The sequence below is a fragment of the Eleginops maclovinus genome, chromosome 18 (genome assembly GCF_036324505.1).
Source record: "Eleginops maclovinus isolate JMC-PN-2008 ecotype Puerto Natales chromosome 18, JC_Emac_rtc_rv5, whole genome shotgun sequence".
NCBI classification, from domain to species: Eukaryota; Metazoa; Chordata; class Actinopteri; order Perciformes; family Eleginopidae; genus Eleginops; species Eleginops maclovinus.
In genome coordinates, this window is record NC_086366.1 from 23,334,886 (window position 1) to 23,350,809 (window position 15,924).

General features: G+C 40.2%; 1 protein-coding gene across 1 annotated transcript; it reads right to left on the bottom strand.

Moving 5' to 3' along the window:
• Positions 1-4,420: 4,420 nt before the first annotated feature.
• Positions 4,421-13,140, bottom strand: lhx1a (LIM homeobox 1a). The gene is made up of 5 exons (XM_063907494.1): positions 12,422-13,140; positions 10,610-10,833; positions 9,708-9,991; positions 7,380-7,545; positions 4,421-6,221 (listed from the first exon to the last, which is right to left on the bottom strand). Exons 1-5 carry the CDS (start codon positions 12,589-12,591, stop codon positions 5,842-5,844), a joined length of 1,224 nt encoding a protein of 407 aa, XP_063763564.1. The 5' UTR covers positions 12,592-13,140; the 3' UTR covers positions 4,421-5,841.
• Positions 13,141-15,924: the final 2,784 nt, after the last annotated feature.

The following is a 15,924-nucleotide window of genomic DNA, read 5'->3' on the forward strand; positions in this document are numbered from 1 at the left end:
GCGTTACATACCAATTATAAGTAAAACATTTGGAACTGATTCAGAATAGCAAGTTAGAGGTACATTTATGCACATTTTTTCAGGACCAAGCAACACTAAAGAAGAAATAAGCTCAATATGTGTAGTTCTTTATTTAGGCGTAATTAAAAATAGAGCAATTTAAAGTTAATAGAACTTAAGTTATTTTGCTGTCAACATTCCATTAAATGATAATACATATTCACTGGTAATTAGTGATGCTATAATTTATTTTCAAAGTTAATTGTTGGACGTTTATGTTATTCATAAACTATATTAAGGATTTGTTTAAAATACCAAATGGTTTGTAAAACATTTATATACATAATGAAAGAAAAATGTTTTTAATACTTTGTTAAAGGTTAAAACGTATTTAGTAAAGCATGAATAAACATTATTTAGATAGATATTAAGAAATTGGGTAACTGTAAATAATACTTTGTAAAACCTCTATAAACAATATTTGCATGCTTTGTAAAGCATCGTTAAACACATATTTAGATAGATAGGCAATATTGTTTAGGGTGTAATGAATACTGCGTAAAGCATAAACATTATCTACATTTAAAAAAAATAAAATTTCAAAATGTAATTAATGGTTTCTGCTCCATCTTTCCATGCATGAGATGTTTTAGAAATAATTTTGTAATAATTTGCAAAAATAAATTATATCAAACTTTAATAATAAACTGGTAATAAATAGTTTACTATGTCTAATCAGAATGTTGTTATTATTATCAGCTATTATTACATATTTACTTTATAAACTAATTATTTCATATAACACAATTGTATTCACACACACATTAATTAAGCATTGCTGATATTAATGAACATTATTGATTTTAATTGAATTATTTGGTAATAGTAAATAGTTTAAAACACTATCATTTCCTCATGTATTATGTTTCTGATTTTCTATTTTTAGCTAGCTGGAGAAGTGTTAAAGAGTCAGTGATATTTTGTCAGAAGCTAACTAAAATAGTTTATCAAGCACTATATACCACATATTTATTTTGAATATAAATACTGCATATATTGTACAATATTTGACAGTATACAGTATTTATTATACTGTACAGTATTACATTTAGTTTTTCTTAAGCTATCTTAAATGTAAATATTGTTCTTATTGTTGTAACTTACTCTCAGCATTATGTTTACTATTTCATGTCTTTTTCTTTTAATGTCAAGTGTCTTCCTTTGAGTACACTAGGGATGTTACCTAGGCTAATTAGCTGAAGTAGCTACTGTATGTTGGTATATCTTGATTGTAGTTGAGTCAATATCCAAGGCATTAAGCCTTAATATCAATTTCTTAACATTATATTTTTTGTACAGCATAGCATAGGGTTAGCATGCAAGGCTTCCCCTACTGACACCACACAGGGGATGGTGGGGAATTTGACACAACCCTGGGTCAGGCGAGGTCAGGGTTATGCGCTTGATAACCCTTTGGCTCAAAGGTCAGTTTAGTCAACTTGAATCTTTCTATTTAGATACTTACTGAGCGTTTGGGCTCGATGTGTGTATGTAGAATCCACAGCAACGAGCAGTCGCATCTTGTCTCTATTGGAAATGCAGATCTCTTCCAGCCATTGTCTAGGACCGGCTGGGTTGCATTAGGGGTGATTCTGTAATTTACCCTGAATGTGATGGCCAATATATTTGCAACCACATAGCTCACTTGGTAGAACTGGGGCTCAGTCCCTGCTTTGGCTTACTCGGGTTCAAATCCTCTGGCCTGAGGATCCTTTAGTTATGTCATCCCTTCTGTCTTACCCTTTCAAATCTATATTTCTAAAAAAGACTAAACTGGCCAAAAATAATAATAATGATAAAAATAACTGGAGCCACCTATCAGAGTAATGCAATACAGTTAATCTGTACAACAAAGCACCTCCCCCAAAATGAGCAGAGCATGGTATTAAAACATTTTCAACGGAAACTCAACATTTGAACTTGAACTGTATTGTTGTATTAGAATGCATAAGTTTGAGCCATGTGTACAGAATACATTGGCAGCTGTATAGTGGAGTGGAGCTTTTAGTAGTTGACATGATTAATATGTTTGGTTGTATTTTCTCACCCTATAATTGTATCTAATTTCATAAGGCTAAAAGAACAAAAGTAGGAATGTGTGTTCCACCTTATCCCACAAACACCGTCTCTGGAGTAACTCCTGGATTCCTAATGACCAGTGCACATTTTGGTGTTGCTTTGAATGAGCAGAAATACTTTAGATCTACTTCTATACCTTACTGCTATGTGGGAGAGAGCAAACTTCTCATCGCCTGATGTTCCTCAATGTTTTCATTCGATTTGATAAAGGCATACCATTGGGGATAGGGAGATTGTGTCCTGCGGAGTTTTCCGGGGGAATGTGGAGAATAAGCAAGTCGGGAGTATACTGTATAATATAAAAAACATACATAAAGTGGTTATTTTGTATGCTGATTCTAAAAATGTCTTTCATTTTATGTATTGTTTTTGTTTAGGTTAACCATAACCCTAACCCTAATTCCATAAAAGAAACAAAAAGACTGTGCCATTATCATTTTTTAAAGTGCTATTTGGTTGTGGATGTGGAGCAGAATACAACGGAGGCTTCTTGATCATGCTATAGGGTTAATTCCCCTTTGATTATACCTCTAATAGGTACCCAGCCATTGTGTGTAAGAAAACGCCCCTGTAATATTCTTACATTTCAAAATAACTGGTCCTATGAGTTAACATCTCCTTCTGGTGCAGGAAGTAAAACAAAGAAAAGTGAGAGAGATCGCTGAGTGTTGAGCCAGGGAAATGTGCTCCATTGATTAACAGCGTTTCTGTTTACTGGCCAAGAGATCGGCTTCCCCCAACATGTGTTGTTTGTTTGCGAAGAGGACTGGTGCCATGTGTTTGTGTGCTTACTCTGTGTTCACTCCGAAGAGAGGGTGCACTTCCAGCTGAGCCACTCTGCATTTTAAACCAATAGTCAAACGCTCTCCTATGGAGAGGCGCCTTTCTCAGTGTCTCAGTGTTCGCCTGCTGGCCATCATTTTCCTATTGGCTCAATATTTTGGCCCCCTAAAGTATCGTTTTGTACCCCCCCCCATTCCTTTGTCTCCCTGTCACCCCCTATCATCACACACACGTACAGAACATTTATTTTGGATCCCTGTGGGTGTGTGGGCCATTCAAACATCCTGACTCAGGGATTTCAAATGTCATTTAAAACCCATTCAATGCTGTTAAGGCTTTCTTTATTTTTCCAGCGTAAGACTACAAGGTCAGTTTGCGCCAACAGCTGATCAGCGATCAATAGGAGATTTAAATTTAAAGAGCCATGGCCCCGGGGGCGGTTAGTCGCCGGTGCATGATGTTACCACAGGGGGGGCTAAGCCCAGGGGCTCAACAGAGACCTATATCCTTCCACAGACCCTCCACTCCCACCTTCCTCCCCACATCCCCAAGCTTGGTTAACTCTCAATACCATGTTTAATTCATGGTGGATTACTTTCTGGGGGCAGAGGGAGAAAACTAGGATTGCATATGGTCCTAACTGCACATGCAGGGTTTGGAAGATAAAGGCTCCCTCAGATTCATCCCACCGCCCGCATGAGCCCTATTTTCATCCTTCCTGAAAAAGATCAAGCCTCAGTGTTTGGTTCTTCTTGATTATCATTACTGCTATGTTCACCAAAATAAGTTGGAAAAGTCCCTCCCAGTCATCGGACCGCACCGCGAGAACAGTAAGCTGCCGGGAATAATCATGTAGGAGCAGCCTAACAAACGCAAGACAAGCAGCAGAGCCACAGTCACGCCAATCTCATCATTGTCCTTCACAGTTGCACAGCTAACTGCTTATGATTAGTGTACGACCGCGAGTAACTGAACAGAAGAATCCGAGGCCGCAGACAAAGTGGAAGGGATAGAGGCGGTGTAAATTGTGAATTCGCTCCCCTTTGTGTCAGCAAGACAGTCCACTAAAGGCTTATGAAAGTGAAATCAGCAAAAAACTTTTTTGTTGGTCGAACCCTTATTGTATTTGTCTATGAATTGTTGTTTAACATTAAGTTTCTACAGCTCTGATTCTGCGTTCTCATTCGGCCTCTTCTTCTCTCTGTCTCTTCATCCCTCACTCCATGTTTTTGATAACCATTAATCTGAATTGTTTACCTGTCACCGTGTCGGCAAACGCCAATTATTTCACATTCTGAGTTAATGGGAAATCAGACGTGTAGACAAAAAGCACTCATTACGAGAGGAGTTACACCGGAGTGATCATTAATACACTGTGATGTACAGTAAGATAGCTGCTCCAAAGAAAATGTGTTAAAAAAATTCATAAGTATATTTTCTAGTTTTATTAGAAACACATTTTTGTCAACATGTTGTATTTATACAGTGAATGGTCTAATATGCACTGGAGGTCACATAAGCTTAGGTTTATTTGAACAATAAAATACATCCCATGAGGGCTGATATTCAAAGAGATGTAGCAGCTACTAGCCGCATATTTGACCGTCAGTTTTAAATAGTTTGGACAAAAATAAAACCTGTCTAAGTATGTTATATTAACAATTTTATGAATGTATCTTCAGACTAAAAAGTAAGAAGTCAATTGCTTCTTTTAACACTTACATTTTGTCTCAACACATTCTGCAGATGATGGTGCAAAGCACACTTTAACAGTATTTGTGCTATTTATTTTATTTGGCAAATTTCTACTTTACTTATGTTTTTATCAATTTTTTTACTTTTTTGTAAACAACATCTTGTACAAACTAGCACAGTGAACCACAACCCCAGCAAATGTGTTTTTATCTCCATACAATATAAATGAAATCAATACAAAAGTTTGGTTGGTTGCTTGGAACAATTTTATATGGATCAAGAGGTTCTAAAACATGGTTTTCGATACTTCTGGACTCCTGAATTTAATAGATCACGTAAACAGTTGACTGTTCTAAGTCCCGTTTAGAACCCCGGTAAAAGATTTTTAGAAGGTAGACTTCATTTCAACATTTCAAGTTCACTTCCATTTTAAATAAAGGGTTTGCAATCCGTAGAGGGTTTTCACTGTTTGCCTTTTGAAGGCAGCCTTCTTCAGATTTGGTGGAAATTCTGAAAAAGAAAAAAAATGGTCCAGACGGAGGAACAAATGTCATTTCGTCTGGCCTCCGGAAACATTGTGTCAAAAAGGTTAAGTGTCAATATGGCAGAGCCTTGAGAGGCAAAGAGGTCTGAGGAGCTTCTGAATAAATACAAGGGACAAAAGTCGTACCTCGAACAGAGTGTGAACGCAGCTCAGCTTGGAGCCCGGTCAGCACACCATCACCGCTCGGCCTTATTCTCTCTCTGCAAAGCTATTCAGGTCTTTGACAGTAGCTAATGATGTTTTCCTGTTCAGGGCGTACCATAGGAGATTTCCAAAGGCTTGTTTTTTACCCCACCGGTGAGTGTTAGGGGGCGACTGACATGAGTCAGGAGGGGTGACGGGGGTCCAAACAAAGAAGGGGGTGAATGGGGGGCAGTTCAGCACAGTCTCGCCCTTTTTTTTTTGGATGCGGCTTGGGGAGTTAAAGAAGCAATTCAAACACCCAAACACAATACTGAAGACAATGTTTTTAAGCATTATGCCAGATACGCTTTCCCCACAAAAAAACAACAACAAATCCAGAGGGAAAATAAATAAATAAATATGGAAAATAAAATGATTCAATGGCGTTACCCTAACCCTGTCAATATCCATTTCCATGTTCTCGACCCCAGCCTCTATCACCGCCAAACCTCACCACGACCTGTTCCTCTCATCAGTAGAGTCCAGCTCTCAGAGAGCTACCACACAGTGCCCTCGTTCATTTCCGAGGGTGCATGGGACAGGTGGTTGTTGTATCCGCTGCCATTCAGGGACAGTGAGGTAAAGGGCGGACTGGGGCCAAACACCTCGGAGGAGATGCTGTGCATGGGTCCCGGGATGCCTGGTTCTGGGCTCGGAGAATCCCCCGGATGGTGGGACATTATATCGGAGAAACGCTGAACCTCGCTGGAGGGGTGGTGGCCCGGCAGGGGGTGGTCCATACCTCCGAGGGGTGTCCCGGTTGGGCCTGAGGAGGGCACGAAGGGAAGATCGACCGGGGTCTGGGCTTGCGACGACGGAGGCCCCTGAGGGAAGAAGTCGTAATTCCCTGTCGGGCCGTAGTATTCGCTTTGATAATCTGGAGATCCAAAAGAAGATGGGAAAGTTAGCTCGGAGAACAATGCAGAAAGAACTCCGGAGACATTGAGGAATGCTTCGAATGTATGTGGCTTGATTTGTATAGAGAGGGAGGCAAACCCTCGTCTTACTACATTAGTCACAGAGCACGCTACACTTAAATCAAAACTGCAATTGGGTGGGGAGAACAACGTGGCCACAAAATTAATTAAAATGGGGGCCATTTCTTCAGTGATTCTACCTACTGAGACCGATTTCTTTTTAATTGTGCAGAATATTATAAGACTTTTTGCTTCAGCAGAAATAACAAAGGCCCGAGCACAAATGAAATTCTCTGAAGAAGATCAGATATTTCACAGACATTTCAGGGCTTGTGAAGGAAAAGTGTGGTATCATATTACTTAGATAGAAACTTTGTGATCACCAAAAGTTTCCAGACAAGCTTACCCAAATTTGTGTTTTAGAAAATAATAACACGATAAGATCCTTATTGCGGGCTTTCCAAAATTCCTGCATTTTATATACTTGTTTGTATACAAGTTAATGTACTTTTTTGTACTAAAGTTACATTTACATCCCTTTGAAAAGACACATCATTGTAGACCATCAACTGTATTTCTTTAAGGTCTCAGCACATTATAGATTAAAAAAAGGCATAAAATGGGGCCTCGTTCTATCCAGTCCAAACATGTCATTTACATATTATTACAAAAAACACTACTTTATTCAAATTAAAAGTAATTAACTTAACATTTTTTCATTCAATTTAATTTTACACTTATAGTTTGCTTATTTCCAGTATTTTGCACATTTTACTCCCTTGCACTAGTTATTGTCTTTTTCTTCTTATGTGTTAGGTAAATTGCCTGGGATTTAAATTATAATTGCCAACAACTAAGCTACAGCTATTGTGCAGATTACAATACAACCTTTGAATCTTTAATCATTACAGCATGATATAATTAAAAAAAGGGAAACATATCTTTGATAACATGTTAAATGAAATATGTTTAACAAAATGTGACTGAAACGTATAGCAATGACATGAAAATTATAGAATCATGCTAAACGTATTTTTATAATGACAGAAAATGATATGAAAACTTTGGACGATGTTCAGAACAAACATTAATTAGCGAAACATGAAATAGTATCATACCTCCGTAGTAGGAGAAGGGCCCGTTGGGGATGAGCTCCCCGGGCTCCAACCGGTCCACCAGCGTCCTCATCCGCCTCGGGCTGCGGAAAAATGCGTGCCTCCGCGCACCCAGCGCGCTCAGCTGCTTCATGCGCCTCTCTTTGGAACGTCGGTTCTGGAACCAGACCTAGACACACACAAACACACCTCGTGTCAGCAACATGCAAAAGGCTTCTGACGCCATTTTGATTGTACGTCAATATTGTGGCTGAGATGGGAGGAGGGTGAGAAATGGAGGTGATGGAGAACGTGGCTGAGGGCCGCAGAATAAAAAATGTAAACACAACAACTGTGCACATTGTGGATTTTTTTTTTTCGAAGCTGCAAATAAAGCCCACTGTGTTAATTCCCTGCCGTACACACTGAAGTGTAATTAGGTGTCATGTTTACCTTGGCACCTGCACCCAGCGGCATCTCATGACAGTCAATAACCGGGATGACTGTGTGTTTTGCGGCGTGCGCGATGAGCCGGCGCGGTAAATCCGCGAGGCTCCGCGGTGAGAGAACTGCGCCCAATTATGGTTCCAGGAGCAGGAGTCACATGTAACCTCCCTAATGATCTTTTAACCCTCCATTTACTCCGGCTCAGGCTGCAGCAGCGGGGGCTTAAAATCTCCAATTAATACTTAATAGGAGGGTTGTTACCGATATATTACCGGGCTCTTGGAGGTTATCATTTCCTAATCTATAGGCCGGCTTCCTTTTCCCCACTTATGCTCATACATATTAGTTAGCCTTACTTGCCACTGTTACTATTAATCTGCTAGCACTCAGCTGTATTCAAGTTGAGAAAAAAAAAAACGTATTGGTAAACTAAAACAGGCGTATCTGGAGGTACGTTTCCACGTGTAGCTAATATTTTGGCGCATGAATTTCTGAGATGTTATACAAACTGATGTACCCGGTTTTTGGAAATTACGCTAAGAAAAACAAAAAATGCTCCCTGATTTTCCCAAAATCGATTATAATATTAACAACAGCAGCCGTTATGATAATGATAATAATAATAATAATAATAATAATAATAATAATAATAGTATAACATGTACAAAATAATATTTAAAAAAGGATATTGATAATAATAATGTGTTGCTCTTTATTTAAGTAAATGTGGCCCTGCTGTAATTCAGAGTTGTGAGGAGACAACCTGAAGACCCTTGAAACAGATTTCTGTCTTCCACTTGGCTGGAGATGCTCGCAGCATGGCTAAATGTGGCTGCAAAGCGTGCTGGGAGCGCGGTGCCAGGACTCCCAGCAGCCCAGCGCCAGTTGGCGACTTTGCCCCGTCGCCAGCGCCAAGAATCAAAAATACCCATATAAATTACCCGTTTCCAAATCAACCTCGTCCTCGGCCAATCTGTGGCTTAATGAATTCTATGCGAAGGCAAAAGGGGGCCTCCTTCTAAAGAGCGGTGAAGGATGTGGCGGAGGGGGGGCGAGGGGGGGGGGGGGCTGTCTCTGGTGGGATGAGGCCTGCGCGGTCATGACGGTCTGGCAGCTTGGCAGGGACATTTTCCATAAAATATAAACTGTTACATCACACCTTTTAATGGGTGCGTAACACCCTATAAAGGAGAAAGCCCACCTCCTCCACCTGTGGGTGTCCCCTGGATATAATGTCCATCAAATGTCAGACACAATCAGAAGATCCATACCGTGATGATTTGAATGATTTGCACTTGAATTTCATGTTCAACATATTCAAATCCGTAAACAAATTTTAATTTTATGCTATGCCTTAGATTTTTGTTTTTGTTTTTTTATTCTAATCCTCCTTGTGTGAAGTCGTATTTTTGCTGTTGCTATGACACCTGGATTTACCTACGGGGATTTATAATGGTTTATATCATGTTATCTTATTCACTTTGTGCACAATTGTATTACAGCTGTTGTCCACTGCCTCAAACCCTGCACCGTATCAGTAAATATGACCTGCATGCCAGCACATTTTTCGTTCCTTTTGTATATAGCCTAGGCCTACTTCATATTTATACAACAATATATAATATTTACGTTCACATACTGTAACCCATACTGTACTTTCTGGTTGGATTGGCATTTTAACTAACGACTATAACTTTTAATCTGTTATTCTAAAGGTTTATCTTATTATATCTTATCTTGTGATTTACTATCCAACCGTGTAAATTCGTCGGGATGGTTAGAGTTAAATAATGATTTTCGTTGGGGTTGGAGAAACGGCTCCATTTACCAATAAATAATAAAGGGTTATCTGTTTCCGGTGCTTAATGAAGCCTGATCCAGTGCAGGTAATGGGGAGCAGCTCACCTGGATGACCCGCATGTTGAGGCCGGTCTCCTGTGCCAGCTGCTCCCTGATGTGCCGGGTGGGTTTGGGGGTGGCAGCGAACGCCGCCTTCAGGGTCTCCAGCTGTTTGGCTTTGATGGTGGTGCGGGGGCCGCGCCGCTTCCCTCCCAAGTTCTGGTCGTCATTCTCGTTGTTGACCGTCTCTTTGTCGGACAGGGCTGCTATCTCCGTGTCTTTCAGGACCACGTCGTCCTGCAGCTGGTCCTGAGAGTCCGGTGATAAACTGGGATCGCTGCACGCCGTTACTAAACACACGAAGAAGAACGTTAGAAGTAAATCACATGTCGTAAATCAAAGTTATGCTGAATGCAAATACAAGTGTGTGTCCTTGTGTGAAGTAAAAGTGCCGGGACATTAATACATTACTGAATATTTCTCAATGTGTCATTAGTTTTGAGTTTTAAGCAAATGTTACATTATTCTACAGATTAAAAGCATGAGACTTTCTCCTTTAATATTAAGTAAACAATAACGAAATACAAACCCTGCACCCCAGATTATGGAACACACATTTATATAACTCGTGAAATATAATATTAGAGGTTCAAATAACGAGTTTGGTGCAGAGAAAATAAAAGGCTTGGATAAAAACTTTTTTTTTTTTTTTTTTTTTTTTACAAATGAACACCAACGAGACGTTCTCCTTGAACGTTAACGCAAATCAAATCCTGTACGACAGATTATGGAACAACAATCCTATTACTAATGTAGTGTTATATTAGACTCTAACATTAGTTGTTTTTAATGTTGTAAAGAAACTGAAGGACTTGAGTAAAAACACAAATGTGAACAATAATTTTCGTTGTCTCTGCGGGGCAGAACCCATCACATCCATCACCATTTACAAACACATTAACACACACCTGAGAGGAGGCTGGCGTCTTTTACACTGCTGTTGTTTAGGTAATCTTCTTTGCAAACGAACTTATTCTCGTCTATGATGTAGAGCTCCTCTCCGGTGGATAGCTGCTTGTTGCACATCATACAGGTGAAGCAGTTGAGGTGGAACACTTTGCTGCGGGCCCTCCTCACCAGGTCGTTGGGAGAAATGCCCTGCGAGCAGCCGCCGCACTTGGTGCCGAACCTTCTGCGGAAAGAGAGGAAGGGTCGTTTCATTCTATAATACTAAATTAGTATTTTACATTGAACATTTTCGAAATAATAATATGATCTCACGATGAGGTTGGACCGGGAAAATCCATTTTTAGCAGAATAGAGACGGACTTTTAAAAAAGAATGCTGGTTTCACTCAATAGAGCTTGAAGTCATATGTATAAATTGATCATTTTGGAATCACATTTTGGCTACTATCACGTCGAACAACAACCCATTTTACTAATAATTTAACATGACATAAAGTATAAGTCCAGATACTATATGAAAAATAAGAAATAAAGAAGTTTTAAGACTGACACATTTTTTCCATTTAAGATTTTTTCTTTGACCTTGTACTATTTTAGAGAATTCATTAATTCATATAAAATATATATATATCTCACTGCCCAATTCACACTGCCGTGATAAGGTTCAGGCTTATTATTATTAATATTAATAATAATAATAATAATAATAATAATAATAATAATAATAATAATAATAATAATAATAATAATAATACAAATAGTAATAAAACTATAAAATGTGTTTTTTTATTGTGTATGCTCTCTCCAACTCTATACATAACACTAATGCTATTAAATAAATACTTCATCATAAAAGAAGATGTTGCTGTTGCGCGTGAACTACTACAGTATTATTACTTTAAAAATAATAACATATGACTTCCTTCCACTAACAGCATTTCAGAGCTGTCGGTCCTCTAACCCTCCTGGAGTTTTATTAAATATTTGATCTCTACATGTAAGGCAGTAAATATACGCCCAGTAACACAGCACTAATAAAGCGTTGAACAATGTGTATTGAGCGCTGTGCACTGCTTGTTGACTGCACGTCTGTGATTGCATTGTCTGCGGACTTGATCTTTTCAACTAGTTTACTATTCAAATCCACTTATCACGTCCTCCTCAGCCGGCTTGAGCAAACACACCGGGCCGGCCCTGCGGCTGACAGAAACACAGCCCAGGTGTGATTTCCTCGATTTCCTAACAAACCGCCCTCCCCACTCCCCCTCCCGCTGTGACCGAGTGCACACGCGTTTAATGTAGCTGGCCCTCTTTTCTTCTTGTTTAGCATGAGAATCCAAATTAACAAGCTTTTAATTACTCGCTGCTAATCAAAGCTTATCGCCTCCAAAGTGCTCGTTCACGCCTGCAGGCGCGGACAGGTCGGCTCAGAGAATAAACAGAAAACACAGTGCGAACATTTTTTTATGTGCAGTTAACACTTGTGATAGGTCTTTAGCATTTCTATTTTTTGTGTGAGAAAGCACGAGAGGCGTAAATAGTAACCTGGCATTTTCAGTCAATATTATTCTATTACCTCAAAGTTTTAAATAATATGGAAGACAAAAAGCGTTCATTTTAAAGTTATTTTAAGTTACGAACATTTTAAACAAGACTATAGAAATTATAGAAAAATCATATTTTCTAAAAATGTTTATTGGCCTGGTATGCTGCTTTTTAAATGGCTTGAAGCTATTTTATTTCCATTTCCTTCTGACACAAACCCAGACATAAATACACAAACACCCTGCTTGTCACCTTCCCATATCTTACCTAAAGAAATCATTTTTGCAGTACAGTCTCCCCTCTCGAGAAAAACATTTTTCTGTCAAATTACATTTGCACTCGCAGCACTGCACGCACTTGACGTGCCAGGCTCTGTCCAGCACGTTGAGCAGGAAGCGGTCCAGAATAGGCCTCTCGCAGCCGGCGCAGTGGACCATGGCTTTGGGCTGAGGTGCAACCCCACAACTAAAGCACGCACACGAACTAAAATCAACAGTAGTACAGGCCGAGCATTGACCGAGAATCTGCTTCTTCCTCCGCACAGAAAAACAGACACTTCCTCTCTTGCAGGTGCAAAAAAGCCAAAAGGGGGGGGGAAAAAAATCAGTCCTTCATTGGATCCGGAGGAAAAACACACAATTCAACCAACATGTAACCAGCTGCAGGTTGCTCTGAAGTGAAGAGAGCCCCCAGTGCCAGTCCTAATAAAATGCTTCTAGGGCAGCGCTGTCACACAACAACACACGCACGCCTGTCAACAATTCAGTGTACATGGCAGCGTATCCACTGTTCAGACGCAAAAAAAAGAAGAAAATCACACACCCAAAGGATTTTGGAAAAGAGTGTGTCCGCGGATCCTGGATGTTCAGCTGCTGCGATGCTCCGGTTCAGTCAGTCAGTCAGTCAGTCAGTCAGTCAGTCAGCCAGTCAGTCAACGTGTATACTGGGATGCCCAGTCTCCAGTGCCATGGTGTGTGTATGCTGGGATACGGTGGCTCTCCAGTAAACTGTCTTGCTCCTAAAGCTCCAAGCCAGCCTTATTCCCAGCCTCCTGACGTCAGGCCGCGGCCAGACCAATCAGCGGCGCGCCATGCCAGCAAGCATCAAGCCGCCCCATCATAACCCAGCGAGGGCTCTGCCTGCTATTTATGCCACACACTCAAGACACCAATTGTCAAGAATTTCCCTGCAAACTGTCATATGTTAGTGAATGTGTTTGGAGGCAGCAGCCGCGGCGGAGGCGCAGCGCGGAGGGAGAGGCGCCACTCTTCAGCCGCGCAGCAAAGTGTCTTCTTTGCAGGAGGGGGGCAAGGAGGAATCTGAGCAGGTACACACAGAGGCGTCTTCGGGATAAGAAGCTGGAGGCGCAGATTGCATGGTTTATTCCTCTGCTCACATTTCGGGCATGCTTTTATTTAGTTATCTGGAGGGGTTTTAACATGAATAAACCAGCTGTTAATGAAAAAGTGTGCTCTGTACGTGTATCTTGTTAAATGTTCGCAGCTCTCTGAAATAAGGTGTTATCATCTTTCCAGAGTAGCGTTTCTTTGGCACGGCGCAGCGAGCAGTTATCTCTTTGGTGTGATGGGGAGGAAGCCCGAGAGACAGAGAGGCTCTAAAGTTGGCAGCTCATTCATTAGGGGGGTCCAAAGTAATTCAGGTCCACCTTCAGTAAATATCAACCCGCTGGATTATTCACAGTCATTTCTATCTAGTCATTTCTGTTCTTAAACAGCTTTTTCTCTCAGATGGACTGTTTCTGTATCCAAACCATAATTTAGTTACGAATTCATCTTTGATAGACGAACTAACCAATTATTGCCTCTAACACATGCCTATGTAATTACCGAAATAAAATGTTGTTAGAATAAACATAATGTATATTTGCCTGCCCCATCCCATGTTGGTGGTTTTATAAAAGGAGAACAGGCTTCAAAACACACACTCCAATAGATTTATTTCCTTTTCTTACTTATTATACTTTTCAGTTTTCCATAGGTTTCCATCAGAAACGGACACTGACCTCCATAGTTTAAACAAGGCAATCAGTGATGGTTTTTAAATGGACTGCTATCTCACTTCCCCTTTTTTCCTGAACTATAACCAGCTGAACAATCTGAAAAAACAGAAAGCCTGACTCTCTCCTCCAGCACTGTAAATGCAGCATGTAAACAAGCAAACGTTGCTGTTATTTGCATGTGTAGAAGATGCCTCGATAGTCTGTCAGTGGGGATCATCTCCGCCTGATTTAGACTGAGCCACAGAGAGAAGAAAAAACAGGCAGCTCACACAGGCAGATTAATCCACGAATAGAAGGAAATCAAAATATAGGCTTAAAAATATCTCAACTCCCCTCCAGGCAAAGGCACTATTAAATGAAAAAATGGTTTTAACCTTACCACTGTAATCCCTTTGCTAGCAATAGATTATAGTCCCGCTCAGAAATTGTATACTGGAAGTTAAGGAAAACAAAACTTATTATTGTTTCTGTTGATATAGCAAAATCATAGCTACTTGTTTAACTAGTAAAACCCCAAATGACCCTGTTTTTTTATATTAGTGTCCATTGAGATGACTTTTATTTTATTTGCATTTAATATTTTTCATCCACAACCCATTTTTAGCTCAGAAAGAAAGCAGCCCGGGATATTTGTGCTTTATGAAGTGCAGGCGAGTGAGCTGGTTACACTGTGAGATAATTAATGTGAGATAATGAATTAGGCCTTGAAGATGCATGCCGTCATTAATTCTAATCATGACACGTTTATTTGTCTCCCCTTTCTCCTCCAGGGCAGTGAAGAGACACAAAGTCACCACAACAACAACAAGGACCGGGGACAAATAGCCGGGGATTGGATGGATTCACAATACAGATAGACATATAAAACGCTCTTCCTAATTCTGAATGTTCAGGCCGGGGAAGGACACCTGGAATGGGGTCCTATACAAGTGGAAACATCCACCCTTTCTGGAGCTGTGATCAGCGGAGTGTACCGGGGAGAGGAGGGGGAGGAGGCGGCCTGGTGGTAGCCTACCGCTCCGTCACCCCGCAGTCTGCAGCCTCACCATAGTATATTTAAAATTCATAATAAAACGCATTCATCATTCTGGCTTAAGAACGTGTTGATTTTAGGAACAAACAGCTTCAGTCTCAGTGAATATCAGCTGTTTAATTTCTCATCTCAATAGGGGGAATTATTCCAAGGTGCAGCTGTGACAATAACTTAAAAGAAAGAAAAATTAAGTCGGCATTATTTTATTTAATTGAACTCATTATGAGTCAATTTGGATATCAGTGTGCCAAATGTAGGCAAATTCCAGGGATTGCAGATGAAAATGAGGCTTTATAGCTAATCTGGTAGTACGTTTACATCATGGACGCAGTGCTCATGTCATGCTAAATAATGTGCATTGTCCTTCTCAAATAAATAAATCCAAAAAAAGTAGTATAATTACAACGAAAACATTTTTTTCTCAAAAGAAAGTAGTTTTCACCAGTTGAAAAGCCGTTTCATAAAATGCAGTTTCTTTTCAGCACCCCTTCAACAGTTTCTCTTTTTAACGCACAGTGTTCAATCGTATCCATAAACTCTGTCTGAGCATAGAGAGAAGAAATTGTGTTTGTGTGCGTATGTGTGTGTGTGTGTGTGTGTGTGGGGGGGGGGGGGGGGGGGCACTTTCTCTGTTCTTGTCCAGTCTGTCAATCATTATCCACCGCGTCCATCCGCCCCTCTTAGGTCGGTCCCAGGGAGAATGTTGCAGCTACAACG

Bases quoted from the DNA above. Each gene is read 5' to 3' on its own strand.
- lhx1a (XM_063907494.1), bottom strand. From the start codon at position 12,591: ATGGTCCACTGCGCCGGCTGCGAGAGGCCTATTCTGGACCGCTTCCTG. The intron at 10,834-12,421 runs GTAAGATATGGG...CTCTTTCCGCAG, and splicing joins TGCAAAAATGATTTCTTTAG to AAGGTTCGGCACCAAGTGCG. The intron at 7,546-9,707 runs GTGAGCTGCTCC...GTGTGTGTCTAG, and splicing joins TCAACATGCGGGTCATCCAG to GTCTGGTTCCAGAACCGACG.